Source organism: Oncorhynchus clarkii, chromosome 31 (assembly GCF_045791955.1).
Source record: "Oncorhynchus clarkii lewisi isolate Uvic-CL-2024 chromosome 31, UVic_Ocla_1.0, whole genome shotgun sequence".
Classification (NCBI taxonomy): Eukaryota; Metazoa; Chordata; class Actinopteri; order Salmoniformes; family Salmonidae; genus Oncorhynchus; species Oncorhynchus clarkii.
The window spans coordinates 177042-198892 of NC_092177.1; the positions used below are offsets into that span (position 1 = coordinate 177042).

Genomic DNA, 21851 nt, shown 5'->3' on the forward strand with positions numbered 1-21851 from the left:
GGACTGACGTCAATCACGTCGTCAGAGAAGGTGATTCCTCACTGAAGTGCAGAAGACCAAGCACATACTACTGCAGCACTCTGTCGTTGAGATACATTTTGATTGCTATATTTACCTATATTTCAACTATTTACAATGGACGCGAACACTTGCAACATACAGGTTCTTCTGCAAGCTGCTGAGTTCTTGGAGAGAAGAGAACGAGGTAACGTAAGGGTTCTGTTCTGTCTGTCAACTTCACTTGTCAACCAGCTGGGGCACAATAACGAAATGTACACAAATAGCGAATATCTATTAATTAACTGCAAATATCTGACATAGATTGTGCATGTTACGGTTAAGATCGTTACTATTCAGTAATAACTCGATGCAGTAAGCAGTTAAGGGAGCCTGGGTTTAATGCGGCGCTTCATATCTGACTCTGTGACCTAGATACGGGACTCATCGTTGTACACAAAGGCGCCAAGTCTGGAGCGGTTTGAAAATAAAGCCAGAGCAGCGATAGAATGTATGAATGACAATGAATGAACCAATACAGATTTTGCAATAACAGCAGTTGTTCTTTGTAGCCAACTGGCACGAATAACCAAAATAGCACATATTGATGTACTGTGATACAATTGGGTGATCGCGCCAAAACCCCCGAAAAAACCAAACGTTAGCAGCATCTGTGTCTGACACTTGGATGGAAGAATAGAACAGACGACACCCGGCTTTCTTTCTTCTGCACAATAGCCAGCCGCATAAAATGGATCTTTGTGTTTGCAATCACAGCTATTTCCTCACTTTACCTCTTTATTGAGTGTTGTTGAATATCCCATGTTGCGGTTAAGTTCTGGGGACTTGTGTATATTTGTCATCTGAAACATCCTACAGTTTGCAGTGCCTTCAGAAAGTATTCAATACCCCTTGACCTATTCCACATTTTGTTGTGTTGCAGCCTTGAATTCTAAATGGCTAAAAACAATTATTTCACCCATCTACACACAATACCCCATAATGAAAAAGTCTAAACATTTAGAAATGTTAGCAAATTTATTGAAAATTAAATACGGAAATATCTATTAGATGTAGGCTAGTTGTCTAGTGATATTATTGGTGTCTAGCTGTAGACTAGTTGTCTAGTGATATTATTGGTGTCTAGCTGTAGGCTAGTTGTCTAGAGATATTGGTGTCTAGCTGTAGGCTAGTTGTCTAGTGATATTATTGGTGTCTAGCTGTAGGCTAGTTGTCTAGAGATATTGGTGTCTAGCTGTAGGCTAGTTGTCTAGCTGTAGGCTAGTTGTCTTATTGGTGTCTAGCTGTAGGCTAGTTGTCTAGTGATATATTGGTGTCTAGCTGTAGGCTAGTTGTCTAGTGATATTGGTGTCTAGCTGTAGGCTAGTTGTCTATTGGTGTCTAGCTGTCTAGTTGTCTAGTGATATTATTGGTGTCTAGCTGTAGGCTAGTTGTCTAGTGATATTGGTGTCTAGCTGTAGGCTAGTTGTCTAGAGATATTGGTGTCTAGCTGTAGGCTAGTTGTCTAGTGATATTATTGGTGTCTAGCTGTAGGCTAGTTGTCTAGTGATATTGGTGTCTAGCTGTAGGCTAGTTGTCTAGTGATATTGGTGTCTAGCTGTAGGCTAGTTGTCTAGTGATATTATTGGTGTCTAGCTGTAGGCTAGTTGTCTAGTGATATTGGTGTCTAGCTGTAGGCTAGTTGTCTAGAGATATTGTTGTCTAGCTGTAGGCTAGTTGTCTAGTGATATTGATGTCTAGCTGTAGGCTAGTTGTCTAGTGATATTGGTGTCTAGCTGTAGGCTAGTTGTCTAGTGATATTGGTGTCTAGCTGTAGGCTAGTTGTCTAGTGATATTGTTGTCTAGCTGTAGGCTAGTTGTCTAGTGATATTGGTGTCTAGCTGTAGGCTAGTTGTCTAGTGATGTTGGTGTCTAGCTGTAGGCTAGTTGTCTAGTGATATTGTTGTCTATCTGTATGCTAGTTGTCTAGTGATATTGGTGTCTAGCTGTAGACTAGTTGTCTAGTGATATTGGTGTCTAGCTGTAGGCTAGTTGTCTAGTGATATTGGTGTCTAGCTGTAGGCTAGTTGTCTAGTGATATTGGTGTCTAGCTGTAGGCTAGTTGTTTAGTGATATTGGTGTCTAGCTGTAGGCTAGTTGTCTGGTGATATTGGTGTCTAGTGATATTGGTGTCTAGCTGTAGGCTAGTTGTCTAGTGATATTGGTGTCTAGCTGTAGGCTAGTTGTCTGGTGATATTGGTGTCTAGTGATATTGGTGTCTAGCTGTAGGCTAGTTGTTTAGAGATATTGTTGTCTATCTGTAGGCTAGTTGTCTAGTGATATTGATGTCTAGCTGTAGGCTAGTTGTCTAGTGATATTGTTGTCTATCTGTAGGCTAGTTGTCTAGTGATGTTGATGTCTAGCTGTAGGCTAGTTGTCTAGTGATATTATTGGTGTCTAGCTGTAGGCTAGTTGTCTAGTGATATTATTGGTGTCTAGCTGTAGGCTAGTTGTCTAGAGATATTGTTGTCTATCTGTAGGCTAGTTGTCTAGTGATATTGATGTCTAGCTGTAGGCTAGTTGTCTAGTGATATTATTGGTGTCTAGCTGTAGGCTAGTTGTCTAGTGATATTGATGTCTAGCTGTAGGCTAGTTGTCTAGTGATATTGTTGTCTATCTGTAGGCTAGTTGTCTAGTGATATTGGTTTCATGTAACGGATGTGAAATGGCTAGCTAGTCAGCGGTGGTGTGCGCTAAATAGCGTTTCAATCGGTGACGTCACTTGCTCTGAGACCTTGAAGTAGTGGTTCCCCTTGCTCTGCAAGGGCCGCGGCTTTTGTGGAGCGATGGGTAACGATGCTTCGTGGGTGACTGTTGTTGATGTGTGCAGAGGGTCCCTGGTTCGCGCCCGGGTATGGGCGAGGGGACGGTCTAAAGTTATACTGTTACACCTAGCTGTAGGCTAGTTGTCTAGAGATATTATTGGTGTCTATCTGTAGGCTAGTTGTCTAGTGATATTGGTGTCTAGCTGTAGGCTAGTTGTCTAGAGATATTATTGGTGTCTAGCTGTAGACTAGTTGTCTAGTGATATTATTGGTGTCTAGCTGTAGACTAGTTGTCTAGTGATATTATTGGTGTCTAGCTGTAGGCTAGTTGTCTAGAGATATTGGTGTCTAGCTGTAGACTAGTTGTCTAGTGATATTGATGTCTAGCTGTAGGCTAGTTGTCTAGTGACATTGGTGTCTAGCTGTAGGCTAGTTGTCTAGTGATATTGATGTCTAGCTGTAGGCTAGTTGTCTAGTGATATTGGTGTCTAGCTGTAAGCTAGTTGTCTAGTGATATTGGTGTCTAGCTGTAGGCTAGTTGTCTAGTGATATTGGTGTCTAGCTGTAAGCTAGTTGTCTAGTGATATTGGTGTCTAGCTGTAGGCTAGTTGTCTAGTGATATTGGTGTCTAGCTGTAGGCTAGTTGTCTAGTGATATTGGTGTCTAGCTGTAGGCTAATATCAGTGATGTTGTTGACCATCATCAGCTGATCCAGGAAATAAAACAAATACTCATAGAAAACAAAAAAAGTAAAATAAGTGAACTACTTCTTGTGGCCACGGATTTCACAGAGAACACCAATACCCACGGTGCACCTGTAAAAACAATCAGCGCTCTAAACGGCTGACTGACAAAAGCAGACAGTGATAAATCAATGTATAAATCTAATGGAATAAAGGCTAAGGACAAAAACAAAGGAAGAAGAAGTACAAAGGGATATCTGTTCTTATAGGAGCTCAGCTGAGGCTGAAATTCAGCACTACTGAGGGCTGGACCATTCGTCAACAAGAAGATGGAGCCACATAGAAACACGTGGTTTAAACCAAGACACAGAGGTGGGAGGTGTTCCTTTCATTTGGAAGCTTTTATTTTCATATTTACCACTGTATTAAGCACTGTAAAACATATTCACCACTGTAAAACATATTCACCACTGTAAAACATATTCACCACTAAAACATATTTACCACTAAAACATATTCACCACTAAAACATATTTACCACTGTAAAACATATTCACCACTAAAACATATTTACCACTAAAACATATTCACCACTAAAACATATTCACCACTAAAACATATTTACCACTAAAACATATTTACCACTAAAACATATTTACCACTAAAACATATTCACCACTAAAACATATTCACCACTGTAAAACATATTCACCACTAAAACATATTTACCACTAAAACATATTCACCACTAAAACATATTTACCACTAAAACATATTCACCACTAAAACATATTCACCACTAAAACATATTTACCACTGTAAAACATATTCACCACTAAAACATATTCACCACTAAAACATATTCACCACTGTGAAACATATTTACCACTGTATTTACCACTGTAAAACATATTTACCACTAAAACATATTCACCACTAAAACATATTTACCACTAAAACATATTCACCACTAAAACATATTTACCACTAAAACATATTCACCACTGTAAAACATATTGACCACTAAAACATATTCACCACTAAAACATATTTACCACTGTAAAACATATTTACCACTAAAACATATTTACCACTGTGGAACATATTCACCACTGTGAAACATATTCACCACTGTATTTACCACTGTAAAACATATTCACCACTGTAAAACATATTCACCACTAAAACATATTCACCACTAAAACATATTTACCACTAAAACATATTCACCACTAAAACATATTTACCACTAAAACATATTCACCACTGTAAAACATATTTACCACTGTAAAACATATTCACCACTAAAACATATTCACCACTAAAACATATTTACCACTAAAACATATTTACCACTAAAACATATTCACCACTAAAACATATTCACCACTAAAACATATTCACCACTAAAACATATTCACCACTGTAAAACATATTTACCACTAAAACATATTCACCACTAAAACATATTTACCACTGTAAAACATAGTCACCACTAAAACATATTCACCACTAAAACATATTTACCACTGTAAAACATATATACCACTAAAACATACTTACCACTAAAACATATTTACCACTAAAACATATTCACCACTAAAACATATTTACCACTAAAACATATTCACCACTGTAAAACATATTTACCACTAAAACATATTCACCACTAAAACATATTTACCACTAAAACATATTCACCACTAAAACATATTTACCACTGTAAAACATAGTCACCACTAAAACATATTCACCACTAAAACATATTTACCACTGTAAAACATATATACCACTAAAACATACTTACCACTAAAACATATTTACCACTAAAACATATTCACCACTAAAACATATTTACCACTAAAACATATTCACCACTGTAAAACATATTTACCACTAAAACATATTCACCACTAAAACATATTTACCACTAAAACATATTCACCACTGTATTAACCACTGTAAAACATATTCACCACTAAAACATATTCACCACTAAAACATATTCACCACTGTAAAACATATTCACCACTGTAAAACATATTTACCACTAAAACATTTTCACCACTAAAACATATTTACCACTGTAAAACATATATACCACTAAAACATACTTACCACTAAAACATATTTACCACTAAAACATATTCACCACTGTAAAACATATTTACCACTAAAACATATTCACCACTGTAAAACATATTTACCACTAAAACATATTCACCACTGTAAAACATATATACCACTAAAACATATTCACCACTAAAACATATTTACCACTAAAACATATTCACCACTAAAACATATTCACCACTAAAACATATTCACCACTAAAACATATTCACCACTAAAACATATTCACCACTAAAACATATTCACCGCTAAAACATATTCACCACTAAAACATATTTACCACTAAAACATATTCACCACTAAAACATATTCACCACTAAAACATATTCACCACTAAAACATATTCACCACTAAAACATATTCACCACTAAAACATATTCACCACTAAAACATATTCACCGCTAAAACATATTCACCACTAAAACATATTTACCACTAAAACATATTCACCACTAAAACATATTCACCACTAAAACATATTCACCACTAAAACATATTTACCACTAAAACATATTCACCACTGTAAAACATATATACCACTAAAACATATTCACCACTGTAAAACATATTCACCACTAAAACATATTCACCACTAAAACATATTCACCACTAAAACATATTCACAACTAAAACATATTTACCACTGTAAAACATATTTACCACTAAAACATATTCACCACTAAAACATATTTACCATTGTATTAACCACTGTAAAACATATTCACCACTAAAACATATTTACCACTGTAAAACATATATACCACTAAAACATACTTACCACTAAAACATATTTACCACTAAAACATATTCACCACTAAAACATATTTACCACTAAAACATATTCACCACTGTAAAACATATTTACCACTAAAACATATTCACCACTAAAACATATTTACCACTAAAACATAGTCACCACTAAAACATATTCACCACTAAAACATATTTACCACTGTAAAACATATATACCACTAAAACATACTTACCACTAAAACATATTTACCACTAAAACATATTCACCACTAAAACATATTTACCACTAAAACATATTTACCACTAAAACATATTCACCACTAAAACATATTTACCACTAAAACATATTCACCACTGTAAAACATATTTACCACTAAAACATATTCACCACTAAAACATATTCACCACTGTAAAACATATTTACCACTAAAACATATTCACCACTAAAACATATTTACCACTAAAACATAGTCACCACTAAAACATATTCACCACTAAAACATATTTACCACTGTAAAACATATATACCACTAAAACATACTTACCACTAAAACATATTTACCACTAAAACATATTCACCACTGTAAAACATATTTACCACTAAAACATATTCACCACTAAAACATATTTACCACTAAAACATAGTCACCACTAAAACATATTCACCACTAAAACATATTTACCACTGTAAAACATATATACCACTAAAACATACTTACCACTAAAACATATTCACCACTAAAACATATTTACCACTGTAAAACATATTCACCACTAAAACATATTCACCACTAAAATATATTTACCACTAAAACATATTCACCACTAAAACATATTTACCACTAAAACATATTCACCACTAAAACATATTCACCACTAAAACATATTCACCACTAAAACATATTCACCACTAAAACATATTTACCACTAAAACATATTCACCACTGTAAAACATATTCACCACTGTAAAACATATTTACCACTAAAACATATTCACCACTAAAACATATTCACCACTGTAAAACATATTTACCACTAAAACATATTCACCACTAAAACATATTCACCACTAAAACATATTCACCACTGTAAAACATATTTACCACTAAAACATATTCACCACTGTAAAACATATTCACCACTGTAAAACATATTTACCACTAAAACATATTCACCACTGTAAAACATATTCACCACTAAAACATATTCACCACTAAAACATATTCACCACTAAAACATATTCACCACTAAAACATATTCACCACTAAAACATATTTACCACTGTAAAACATATTTACCACTAAAACATATTCACAACTAAAACATATTCACCACTAAAACATATTTACCACTGTAAAACATATTCACCACTGTAAAACATATTCACCACTAAAACATATTCACCACTGTAAAACATATTCACCACTGTAAAACATATTCACCACTGTAAAACATATTCACCACTAAAACATATTCACCACTAAAACATATATACCACTAAAACATATTCACCACTAAAACATATTCACCACTGTAAAACATATTCACCACTAAAACATATTCACCACTGTAAAACATATTCACCACTAAAACATATTCACCACTGTAAAACATATTCACCACTGTAAAACATATTCACCACTGTAAAACATATTCACCACTGTAAAACATATTCACCACTGTAAAACATATTCACCACTGTAAAACATATTCACCACTGTAAAACATATTCACCACTAAAACATATTCACCACTAAAACATATTCACCACTGTAAAACATATTTACCACTAAAACATATTCACCACTGTAAAACATATTCACCACTAAAACATATTTACCACTAAAACATATTTACCACTAAAACATATTCACCACTGTAAAACATATTCACCACTGTAAAACATATTCACCACTGTAAAACATATTCACCACTAAAACATATTCACCACTAAAACATATTTACCACTAAAACATATTTACCACTAAAACATATTCACCACTAAAACATATTCACCACTAAAACATATTCACCACTAAAACATATTTACCACTAAAACATATTCACCACTAAAACATATTTACCACTAAAACATATTTACCACTAAAACATATTTACCACTAAAACATATTTACCACTAAAACATATTCACCACTGTAAAACATATTCACCACTAAAACATATTTACCACTGTAAAACATATTTACCACTGTAAAACATATTCACCACTAAAACATATTCACCACTGTAAAACATATTCACCACTAAAACATATTCACCACTAAAACATATTCACCACTAAAACATATTCACCACTAAAACATATTCACCACTAAAACATATTCACCACTAAAACATATTTACCACTAAAACATATTTACCACTGTAAAACATATTCACCACTGTAAAACATATTCACCACTGTATTATAAATAATAGGAGAATGGTTCAATGTCTTTATTTAGAGACCATCCCCAAAGTTAGACTTTTGTTGGATTCAGGGGAGCTAAGGAATACCTCCCTTGTCTTTTTGGTTGAATCTGTGTTTGAAATTCACTGCTCAACTGAGGGACCTTACAATTATCTGTATGTGTGGGGTACAGAGATGAGGTAGTCATTCAAAAATCATGTTAAACACTATTATTGCACACAGAGTGATTCCATGTAACTTATTATGTGACTTGTCTAGCACATTTGTACTCCTGAACCAGTTTAGGCTTGCCATAACAAAAAAGAGGCTGAATAATTATTGACTAAAGACATTTCAGATTTTCTTTATTTAATTTTTTTATTTTGTTGTTGTTGTAAACATTTCTAAAAACATAACTCCACTTTGACATTATGGCGTATTGTATGTAGTCCAGTGACACAAACATCTGCATTGAATCCATTTTAAATTCAGCCTGTAACAACAACACGATGTGCAAAAGTCTAGGGTATCAATACGTTCTGAAGGCTCTGTGAGTGTCAATTAAAAATGGTCCTTTCGCTCTTTTCTATCCAGAGGCAGAACATGGCTATGCATCAGTCAAACGCCTAAAATTAAACTTTGTGTTTACAATCACATTGATTTGTTAATTTTGGCCTGTCATTGATTTTCCCATTTACAATAGCCTATGAAAACATCAGTTTAGTTGCAACCCAAAGTAAGGACTTGATGTCACGACGTCCCATTGAAACGATCCTCTCCTTTCTCTCTCTCTCCAGAGGCAGAGCATGGCTATGCATCAGTGTTGCCCGTCTACTGTCCAGGGGACTCTGAGAAGAAGAGTAAACAGAAGAACAAGAAGCTGCAGGCTGCCGGTAGTAACAGGTGATTATATAACTCTCTAACTGACTAGTCTGTCTGACAGCTAGCTAGGGACGGGGTTCTGGCTCTCTGAAACTACTAGTCTGTCTGACAGCTAGCTAGGGACGGGGTTCTGGCTCTCTGAAACTACTAGTCTGTCTGACAGCTAGCTAGGGACGGGGTTCTGGCTCTCTGAAACTACTAGTCTGTCTGACAGCTAGCTAGGGACGGGGTTCTGGCTCTCTGAAACTACTAGTCTGTCTGACAGCTAGCTAGGGACGGGGTTCTGGCTCTCTGAAACTACTAGTCTGTCTGACAGCTAGCTAGGGACGGGGTTCTGGCTCTCTGAAACTACTAGTCTGTCTGACAGCTAGCTAGGGACGGGGTTCTGGCTCTCTGAAACTACTAGTCTGTCTGACAGCTAGCTAGGGACGGGGTTCTGGCTCTCTGAAACTACTAGTCTGTCTGACAGCTAGCTAGGGACGGGGTTCTGGCTCTCTGAAACTACTAGTCTGTCTGACAGCTAGCTAGAGACGGGGTTCTGGCTCTCTGAAACTACTAGTCTGTCTGACAGCTAGCTAGAGACGGGGTTCTGGCTCTCTGAAACTACTAGTCTGTCTGACAGCTAGCTAGGGACGGGGTTCTGGCTCTCTGAAACTACTAGTCTGTCTGACAGCTAGCTAGAGACGGGGTTCTGGCTCTCTGAAACTACTAGTCTGTCTGACAGCTAGCTAGGGACGGGGTTCTGGCTCTCTGAAACTACTAGTCTGTCTGACAGCTAGCTAGGGACGGGGTTCTGGCTCTCTGAAACTACTAGTCTGTCTGACAGCTAGCTAGGGACGGGGTTCTGGCTCTCTGAAACTACTAGTCTGTCTGACAGCTAGCTAGGGACGGGGTTCTGGCTCTCTGAAACTACTAGTCTGTCTGACAGCTAGCTAGGGACGGGGTTCTGGCTCTCTGAAACTACTAGTCTGTCTGACAGCTAGCTAGGGACGGGGTTCTGGCTCTCTGAAACTACTAGTCTGTCTGACAGCTAGCTAGGGACGGGGTTCTGGCTCTCTGAAACTACTAGTCTGTCTGACAGCTAGCTAGGGACGGGGTTCTGGCTCTCTGAAACTACTAGTCTGTCTGACAGCTAGCTAGAGACGGGGTTCTGGCTCTCTGAAACTACTAGTCTGTCTGACAGCTAGCTAGGGACGGGGTTCTGGCTCTCTGAAACTACTAGTCTGTCTGACAGCTAGCTAGGGACGGGGTTCTGGCTCTCTGAAACTACTAGTCTGTCTGACAGCTAGCTAGGGACGGGGTTCTGGCTCTCTGAAACTACTAGTCTGTCTGACAGCTAGCTAGGGACGGGGTTCTGGCTCTCTGAAACTACTAGTCTGTCTGACAGCTAGCTAGGGACGGCCATATTCAGCATTTGGTTTCACTGAAGAATGTGTGCTGACAAGTCTACTTTTTATTGTTAAAATTATATATTATGAATCTGAAATACGTAATAATGACTTTATGCTTTAGTGTTTATAAACTCACTAATAATGAATTGTGCTTTCTTCGTCCACAGGACAGTCCATAACGAGTTGGAGAAGCACAGGTAAAGAGCCATTCTATCAGTCCTGTGACATTCTACCTTCGGCAACCACTGTGTAGATTTCCATTGGTACATGTCTAATTATAATAGTAACAACACAGGCATAAAACTAAAGATAACTCTTAAAGAGCCACTGAACACGCCGATTAACAAGCGTGTTTTTCTGTTGTTCATTAGAAAAAAAATCTAATTTCAGCACTTGGAGGTGTGTTTCCTGACAGATTCTGCGTTTGGTTAATGAGGATTGTCCCTCATCAGACAATGTAGACGCGGAAGCCTAATTCACTTCCTCAAAATCCCCAGGATTAATCTAAAACAACTCAAGAAGTCTGTAATTAATTTTTACGTTTTTTTCCCAAGGATGTTTTAGTTAGGCAATTGAAATCTATCTAAGTTGTTTGGTGCAGTATTTCACAAGTTACATTTTTTTGCAATGTGTTGTCTTCTGTAAACAAAGTTGGAGCTGCTGGAGAGGTCTGTCTCACTGTCTGTGCTAGTGGATAGAGAGCGATCCCAGCAGCTGTTCATTTATTTATATTTATTTAACTATTCAAGTCAGTTTAGAACAAATTCTTATTTACAATGACGGCCTACCAAAAGGCAAAAGGCCTCCTGTGGGGACAGGGATTAAAAATTAAAACAATATATAAATATAGGACAAAACACACAAACGACGAGACTACACTACATAAAGAGAGACCTAAGACAACAACATAGCAAGGCAGCAACACAACATGACAACATGGTAGCAACACAACATGACAACAACATGGTAGAAACACAACATGGTAGCAGCACAACATGACAACAACATTGGAGCAACACATCGTGGTAGCAGCACAACATGGTAGAAGCACAACATGGTAGAAGCACAACATGGTAGCAGCACAACATGGTAGCAGCACAACGTGGTAGCAGCACAACATGGTAGCAACACAACATGGTAGCAGCACAACATGGTAGCAACACAACATGGTAGCAACACAACATGGTAGCAACACAACATGGTAGCAGCACAACATGGTAGCAACACAACATGGCAGCAGTACAACATGGTAGCAACACAACATGGTAGCAGTACAACATGGTAGCAGCACAACATGGTAGCAGTACAACATGGTAGCAGCACAACATGGCAGCAGTACAACATGGTAGCAGCACAACATGGCAGCAGTACAACATGGTAGCGGCACAAAAACAGGGTACAAACATTGGGCACAGACAACAGCACAAAGGGCAAGAAGGTAGAGACAACAATACATCACACAAAGCAGCCACAACTGTTAGTAAGTGTCCATGATTGAGTCTTTGAATGAAGAGATGGAGATAAAACGGTCCAGTTTGAGTGTTTGTTGCAGCTCGTTCCAGGCGCTAGCTGCAGCGAACTGAATAGAGGTTCACCCCATGTTAGTGGGCAAATGGACATTAGTGGGCCTTCACTTACTTCTTGTGACGCACAGATGTTCCAAACTTAGTTTTAGATGACTGACTTTATTTTTAAAATGTATTTAGTTCTTATTTATTTATTTTTTTAATCCCCTTTTTCTCCCCAATTTCGTGGTATCTAGTTGGTAGTTACGGTCTTGTCCCATCGCTGCAACTCCCGTATGGACTCGGGAGAGGCGAAGGTCGAGAGCCATGTGTCCTCCGAAACACAACCCAGCCAAGCCGCACTGCTTCTTGACACAACGCCCACTTAACCCGGAAGCCAGCCGCACCAATGTGTCGGAGGAAACATTGTGCACCTGGCGACAGTGTCAGCGTGCATTGCACCCGGCCCGCCACAGGAGTCGCTAGTGTGCGATGGGATAGGAACATCCCTGCCGGGCCAAACCCTCCCCTAACCCGGACGACGCTGGGCCAAACCCTCCCCTAACCCGGACAACGCTGGGCCAAACCCTCCCCTAACCCGGACAACGCTGGGCCAATTGTGCGCCGTCTCATGAATCTCCCGGTTGTGGCCGGCTGCGACAGAGTCTAGACTCGAACCAGGATCTCTAGTGGCACAGCTAGCACTGGAGAGGCAGATAATGACTTTATTACCAAAATGATCCTATTTACACTAAGTAGTCAATTTGGACACAAGAATAACTGTGAAAACTGTCTCTGCCGTTTTCAAAGGGATCTGTTGCTTTTTAAAGACAGACACTCCTTTACATCTTATTTAATTTCATGTTTAAGTGCAACTGGGCTTGAGTTTGATTAAATAAAGTATGTAGCCTTGTCCGAACCAGAACGGCCCATAGGGCAGGAGTCCATCTCCTGTTTCTGTAGAGTGAACCAGAACGGCCCGTAGGGCAGGAGTCCATCTCCTGTTTCTGTAGAGTGAACCAGAACGGCCCATAGGGCAGGAGTCCATCTCCTGTTTCTGTACAGTGAACCAGAACGGCCCATAGGGCAGGAGTCCATCTCCTGTTTCTGTACAGTGAACCAGAACGGCCCATAGGGCAGGAGTCCATCTCCTGTTTCTGTACAGTGAACCAGAACGGCCCGTAGGGCAGGAGTCCATCTCCTGTTTCTGTACAGTGAACCAGAACGGCCCGTAGGGCAGGAGTCCATCTCCTGTTTCTGTAGAGTGAACCAGAACGGCCCATAGGGCAGGAGACCATCTCCTGTTTCTGTACAGTAAACCAGAACGGCCCGTAGGGCAGGAGTCCATCTCCTGTTTCTGTAGAGTGAACCAGAACGGCCCATAGGGCAGGAGTCCATCTCCTGTTTCTGTAAAGTGAACCAGAACGGCCCATAGGGCAGGAGTCCATCTTCTGTTTCTGTAGAGTGGACCAGAACGGCCCATAGGGCAGGAGTCCATCTCCTGTTTCTGTAGAGTGAACCAGAACGGCCCATAGGGCAGGAGTCCGTCTCCTGTTTCTGTAGAGTGAACCAGAACGGCCCATAGGGCAGGAGTCCATCTCCTGTTTCTGTAAAGTGAACCAGAACGGCCCATAGGGCAGGAGTCCATCTCCTGTTTCTGTACAGTGAACCAGAACGGCCCGTAGGGCAGGAGTCCATCTCCTGTTTCTGTAGAGTGAACCAGAACGGCCCATAGGGCAGGAGACCATCTCCTGTTACTGTAGAGTGAACCAGAACGGCCCGTAGGGCAGGAGTCCATCTCCTGTTTCTGTAGAGTGGACCAGAACGGCCCATAGGGCAGGAGTCCATCTCCTGTTTCTGTAGAGTGAACCAGAACGGCCCATAGGGCAGGAGTCCGTCTCCTGTTTCTGTAGAGTGAACCAGAACGGCCCGTAGGGCAGGAGTCCATCTCCTGTTTCTGTAGAGTGATGCAGCTTAATGTACAGTACATCCCCTGGACAGGGCAGGGTCTAGTTTATGAATAGTTATATTATTGTAACAGACGTGCTCAGTTTTAACATTGTCTCATTGTGTTGTTGTAACAGACATGCTCAGTTGTAGCATTGTCTCATTGTGTTGTTGTAACATTGTGTTGTTGTAACATTGTCTCATTGTGTTGTAACATTGTCTCATTGTGTTGTTGTAACATTGTGTTGTTGTAACAGACGTGCTCAGTTGTAACATTGTCTCATTGTGTTGTTGTAACATTGTCTCATTGTGTTGTTGTAACAGACATGCTCAGTTGTAACATTGTCTCATTGTGTTGTTGTAACAGACATGCTCAGTTGTAACATTGTCTCATTGTGTTGTTGTAACAGACGTGCTCAGTTGTAACATTGTCTCATTGTGTTGTTGTAACAGACGTGCTCAGTTGTAACATTGTCTCATTGTGTTGTTGTAACAGACATGCTCAGTTGTAACATTGTCTCATTGTGTTGTTGTAACAGACGTGCTCAGTTGTAACATTGTCTCATTGTGTTGTTGTAACAGACGTGCTCAGTTGTAACATTGTCTCATTGTGTTGTTGTAACAGACGTGCTCAGTTGTAACATTGTCTCATTGTGTTGTTGTAACAGACGTGCTCAGTTGTAACATTGTCTCATTGTGTTGTTGTAACAGACGTGCTCAGTTGTAACATTGTCTCATTGTGTTGTTGTAACAGACGTGCTCAGTTGTAACATTGTCTCATTGTGTTGTTGTAACATACGTGCTCAGTTGTAACATTGTCTCATTGTGTTGTTGTAACAGACGTGCTCAGTTGTAACATTGTCTCATTGTGTTGTTGTAACATTGTCTCATTGTGTTGTTGTAACAGACGTGCTCAGTTGTAACATTGTCTCATTGTGTTGTTGTAACAGACATGCTCAGTTGTAACATTGTCTCATTGTGTTGTTGTAACAGACGTGCTCAGTTGTAACATTGTCTCATTGTGTTGTTGTAACATTGTCTCATTGTGTTGTTGTAACATTGTGTTGTTGTAACATTGTCTCATTGTGTTGTTGTAACATTGTCTCATTGTGTTGTTGTAACAGACGTGCTCAGTTGTAACATTGTCTCATTGTGTTGTTGTAACATTGTCTCATTGTGTTGTTGTAACAGACGTGCTCAGTTGAGACACCACCTGGAACAGTTGAAGCAGCAGGTTCCTCAGGTGTCTGACTCCATGAGAAACACCACCCTGAACCTGCTGAGACGGGCTCAGACACACATCAAGGTGAGATGAACACACAGCTAAACCCTAAACCCTGCCCACTACCCTAAGCCCTACCCTAACCCTAACCACTACCCTAAACACTACCCTAACCCGAACCACTACCCTAAACCCTGCCCACTACCCTAAACACTACCCTAACCCGAACCACTACCCTAAACCCTAAACACTACCCTAACCCGAACCACTACCCTAAACCCTAAACACTACCCTAACCCGAACCACTACCCTAAACCCTAACCATTACCCTAACCACTACCCTAAACCCAAACCACTACCCTAACCCGAACCACTACCCTAAACCCTAACCACTACCCTAAACCCTAACCACTACCCATTACCCTAACCACTACCCTAAACCCTAACCACTACCCTAAACCCTAACCACTACCCATTACCCTAACCACTACCCTAAACCCTGCCCACTACCCTAAGCCCTAAACACTACCCTAACCCGAACCACTACCCTAAACCCTAACCATTACCCTAAACCCTAACCACTACCCATTACCCTGCCCACTACCCTAAGCCCTAACCACTACCCATTACCCTAACCACTACCCTAAACCCTAACCATTACTAGCTTTACTCATGTGTCTCTCTCTCTCTGTATAACTGTCCATGTCTCTCTGTATAACTGTCCTCGTGTCTCTCTGTATAACTGTCCTCATATCTCTCTGTATAACTGTCCTCGTGTCTCTCTGTATAACTGTCCTCATATCTCTCTGTATAACTGTCCTCGTGTCTCTCTGTATAACTGTCCTCATGTCTCTCTCTCTGTATAACTGTCCTCGTGTCTCTCCCCCTCTGTATAACTGTCCTCATGTCTCTCTCTCTCTTTCTGTATAACTGTCCTCGTGTCTCTCTCTCTCTGTATATCTGTCCTCATGTCTCTCTCTCTCTCTGTATAACTGTCCTCGTGTCTCTCCCCCTCTGTATAACTGTCCTCATGTCTCTCTCTCTCTCTCTGTATAACTGTCCTCGTGTCTCTCTCTCTCTCTGTATAACTGTCCTCATGTCTCTCTCTCTCTGTATAACTGTCCTCATGTCTCTCTCTCTCTGTATAACTGTCCTCATGTCTCTCTCTCTCTGTATAACTGTCCTCATGTCTCTCTCTCTCTGTATAACTGTCCTCATGTCTCTCTCTGTATAACTGTCCTCGTGTCTCTCTCTCTCTCTGTATAACTGTCCTCGTGTCTCTCTCTCTCTCTGTATAACTGTCCTCATGTCTCTCTCTCTCTGTATAACTGTCCTCATGTCTCTCTCTGTATAACTGTCCTCATGTCTCTCTCTGTATAACTGTCCTCATGTCTCTCTCTCTCTGTATAACTGTCCTCATGTCTCTCTCTGTATAACTGTCCTCATGTCTCTCTCTGTATAACTGTCCTCGTGTCTCTCTCTCTCTCTGTATAACTGTCCTCATGTCTCTCTCTCTCTGTATAACTGTCCTCATGTCTCTCTCTGTATAACTGTCCTCGTGTCTCTCTCTCTCTCTGTATAACTGTCCTCGTGTCTCTCTCTCTCTCTGTATAACTGTCCTCATGTCTCTCTCTCTCTGTATAACTGTCCTCATGTCTCTCTCTCTCTGTATAACTGTCCTCATGTCTCTCTCTGTATAACTGTCCTCATGTCTCTCTCTCTCTCTCTGTATAACTGTCCTCATGTCTCTCTCTCTCTGTATAACTGTCCTCATGTCTCTCTCTCTCTGTATAACTGTCCTCATGTCTCTCTCTCTCTGTATAACTGTCCTCGTGTCTCTCTCTCTCTGTATAACTGTCCTCGTGTCTCTCTCTCTCTCTCTGTATAACTGTCCTCATGTCTCTCTCTCTCTCTGTATAACTGTCCTCATGTCTCTCTCTGTATAACTGTCCTCATGTCTCTCTCTGTATAACTGTCCTCATGTCTCTCTCTGTATAACTGTCCTCATGTCTCTCTCTGTATATCTGTCCTCATGTCTCTCTCTGTATAACTGTCCTCATGTCTCTCTCTGTATAACTGTCCTCGTGTCTCTCTCTCTCTCTGTATAACTGTCCTCATGTCTCTCTCTGTATAACTGTCCTCATGTCTCTCTCTGTATAACTGTCCTCATCTCTCTCTCCTTCGCCCCCATCAGAAGCTGCAGGATCAGGATGAACGTGCGGAGCAGTTGAAGGGTCGTCTGCGTTGGGAGCAGAGAGAGCTGAGGGTGAGGCTAGAGCAGCTCCAGGGACATGGAGGCCTGGGGGGTCTGACTGGTCTGGGCCCTGGGGGTCTGACTGGTCTGGGCCCTGGGGGTCAGGGAGGAGCTGGAGCGGTCTCCGAGAGGATGAGGAACGACAGCCTGGGATCAGCAGCCATGTCCTCTTCAGAGAGATCTGACTCTGACAGAGGTGAGTCTCACAGTCATCACAGCTCTCTTCTCCAATCACAGCTCTCTTCTCCAATCACAGCTATCTTACCCATGTTTAGTAACCAATCACAGCTATCTTACCCATGTTTAGTAACCAATCACAGCTCTCTTACCCATGTTTAGTAACCAATCACAGCTCTTTTACCCATGTTTAGTATCTCTCTCAAAATGTAACCTGGGAATATCCATTTGTTAGGGAGTACATCTTCAGGTTTTGTTGACGGAAGTGTTTTCACACTGAGATGGTCTCGGTCCCAGCTCTTCTCAGTGCTCATCTCCACGTTAGGGATGTAGGTCTTCAACTTCAGGTTGATGGTCTCGGTCCCAGCTCTTCTCAGTGTTCATCTCCACGTTAGGGATGTAGGTCTTCAACTTCAGGTTGATGGTCTCGGTCCCAGCTCTTCTCAGTGCTCATCTCCACGTTAGGGATGTAAGGTCTTCAACTTCAGGTTGATGGTCTCGGTCCCAGCTCTTCTCAGTGTTCATCTCCACGTTAGGGATGTAGGTCTTCAACTTCAGGTTGATGGTCTCGGTCCCAGCTCTTCTCAGTGTTCATCTCCACGTTAGGGATGTAGGTCTTCAACTTCAGGTTTAGTTGACTGAAGTGTCCGGAGGTGTTCATGTTTAAAGTTATTCAGCTTAATGTTTCATATCAGAAATACGGTGTCTCAAGTACAACTAAAACACACATTGATTTTAGGAGAAATTTCATATTTGACAGATTATAGATCGTCTTTGATAACCTGAGATGTGTTGGTTTTTGTTTTGTTTTTTTGCAGAAGACGTGGAGGTCGATGTGGAGAGTATAGTGTTTGACTGTCTGGACTCTGATGGACTGGGGACGGTCCCTCACACAGGCACAGATCACTGTTACTCCAGCAGCCCCGCCTGGGCCGGGCTATGACCTACCTACCACTGTATACTACACACACGCCTCTGGGAGGGACACACACGCCTCTGGGAGGGACACACACGCCTCTGGGAGGGACACACACGCCTCTGGGAGGGACACACACGCCTCTGGGAGGGACACACACGCCTCTGGGAGGGACACACACGCCTCTGGGAGGGACACACACGCCTCTGGGAGGGACACACACGCCTCTGGAGGGACACACCGGCGTCTTACGTCGGGCTTTAAAGGGACGAGCGTCGGCGTGACGTCACCTGACGGAAGACGCCGGGGACACAAAGGAGGAAAAACATTCCAAATAAGACAAAGAAATAAGGAAAGAAGAGAATGAGGAACAACCTCAACATTACTGAACAGGACAGGAGGAACAACCTCAACATTACTGAACAGGACAGGTGGAACAACCTCAACAACATTACTGAACAGGACAGGTGGAACAACCTCAACATTACTGAACAGGAGGAACAACCTCAACATTACTGAACAGGAGGAACAACAACATTACTGAACAGGAGGAACAACCTCAACAACATTACTGTACAGGAGGACTACACACAACAACAAACGGGGGAAAAGTGATCACTTTTTAAAACATTTCATTTGATCTAACTTCTCGTTCAGCTCACTTACTGTGAGCTGAATCTGTTTTTAAAATATATATTTTGCTCAAATCTCTGAGCAGGTTTTAAAAAAAAAAAAATCTTAGTCTGACCTCTTAAACAGCATCCACTCAAGGACAGTCCAACCATAATTTGGTGGATGGTTTTTTGTCTTCTTTTACACCCGTGTGTATTATCAGCATGTGTGAATTGGAAATGTGTTTTGTTTCCATGTCTCAACTCTCCCCTGAGACACCTTCAGAGTCACAGCCTGGAGGTTAGCCATTATCATTAAGTGCCTTGCTCAAGGGCACATCGACAGATTTTTCACCTCGTCTGCTTGCAGATTCAAACTTAGCAACCTTTCGGTGACTGGCCCAACACTCTAACCGCTAGACTGGCTGCCGTCGTATGAATGGCGGTAGGAATCATTGAGCTCCATTATACTTTCTTACCACAGTATCATTGACTTCAAATAGACACAACAGGGTAGTATTCATTAGAAAACATACTGAAACAAGGAGAGACTACCTGTCCAATAAGAAGAGCTCTGGTTTGTTTTCCGTTGCAAAGCGTTTTGCCACCGTGTGCTCTAATGAATACGATCCGTGTGATGAAGGCGATTCCACCGAGCGTCATGGATCGAATAGGTGCTCTGCTCACTGTCCACGACCGTGACACCGGGATTCTGTCCCAAATGGAACCCTGTTTCCTATATAGTGCACTAATTTAGACAGGGCCCAATAATGTAGTGCACTACTTTAGACAGGGCCCAATAATGTAGTGCACTACTTTAGACAGGGCCCAATAATGTAGTGCACTACTTTAGACAGGGCCCAATAATGTAGTGCACTACTTTAGACAGGGCCCAATAATGTAGTGCACTATATAGGACAGGGTTTCCCGTAGCTGATTGTATTGATTTATTGTTGTACGTCAGACTACAAAAATACCAGCAAATCAATTAGGTTTAATCTACTAATTATCTGTAATTATAATCTGGCCCCAGTCTACTAATTATCTGTAATTATGATCTGGCCCCAGTCTACTAATTATCTGTAATTATAATCTGGCCCCAGTCTACTAATTATCTGTAATTATGATCAGGCCCCAGTCTACTAATTATCTGTAATTATGATCAGGCCCCAGTCTACTAATTATGATCTGGCCCTAGTCTACTAATTATCTGTAATTATAATCTGGCCCCAGTCTACTAATTATCTGTAATTATGATCAGGCCCCAGTCTACTAATTATCTGTAATTATAATCTGGCCCCAGTCTACTAATTATCTGTAATTATGATCTGGCCCCAGTCTACTAATTATCTGTAATTATAATCTGGCCCCAGTCTACTAATTATCTGTAATTATGATCTGGCCCCAGTCTACTAATTATCTGTAATTATGATCTGGCCCCAGTCTACTAATTATAATCTGGCCCTAGTCTACTAATTATCTGTAATTATGATCAGGCCCCAGTCTACTAATTATCTGTAATTATGATCAGGCCCCAGTCTACTAATTATCTGTAATTATGATCTGGCCCCAGTCTACTAATTATAATCTGGCCCCAGTCTACTAATTATCTGTAATTATGATCTGGCCCCAGTCTACTAATTATGATCTGGCCCCAGTCTACTAATTATCTGTAATTATGATCAGGCCCCAGTCTACTAATTATCTGTAATTATAATCTGGCCCCAGTCTACTAATTATAATCTGGCCCCAGTCTACTAATTATGATCTGGCCCCAGTCTACTAATTATCTGTAATTATAATCTGGCCCCAGTCTACTAATTATCTGTAATTATAATCTGGCCCCAGTCTACTAATTATCTGTAATTATAATCTGGCCCCAGTCTACTAATTATAATCTGGCCCCAGTCTACTAATTATCTGTAATTATGATCAGGCCCCAGTCTACTAATTATCTGTAATTATAATCTGGCCCCAGTCTACTAATTATCTGTAATTATAATCTGGCCCCAGTCTACTAATTATCTGTAATTATAATCTGGCCCCAGTCTACTAATTATAATCTGGCCCCAGTCTACTAATTATGATCTGGCCCCAGTCTACTAATTATCTGTAATTATAATCTGGCCCCAGTCTACTAATTAT

General features: G+C 40.6%; 1 protein-coding gene across 1 annotated transcript; it reads left to right on the forward strand.

Moving 5' to 3' along the window:
• Positions 1 to 19443, forward strand: LOC139391005 (MAX dimerization protein 3). Its single transcript, XM_071138463.1, has 6 exons — positions 1 to 205; positions 9599 to 9704; positions 11242 to 11271; positions 15718 to 15832; positions 17943 to 18198; positions 18998 to 19443. Exons 1-6 carry the CDS (start codon positions 136 to 138, stop codon positions 19120 to 19122), a joined length of 702 nt encoding a protein of 233 aa, XP_070994564.1. The 5' UTR covers positions 1 to 135; the 3' UTR covers positions 19123 to 19443.
• The last annotated feature ends 2408 nt before the right edge of the window (positions 19444 to 21851 follow it).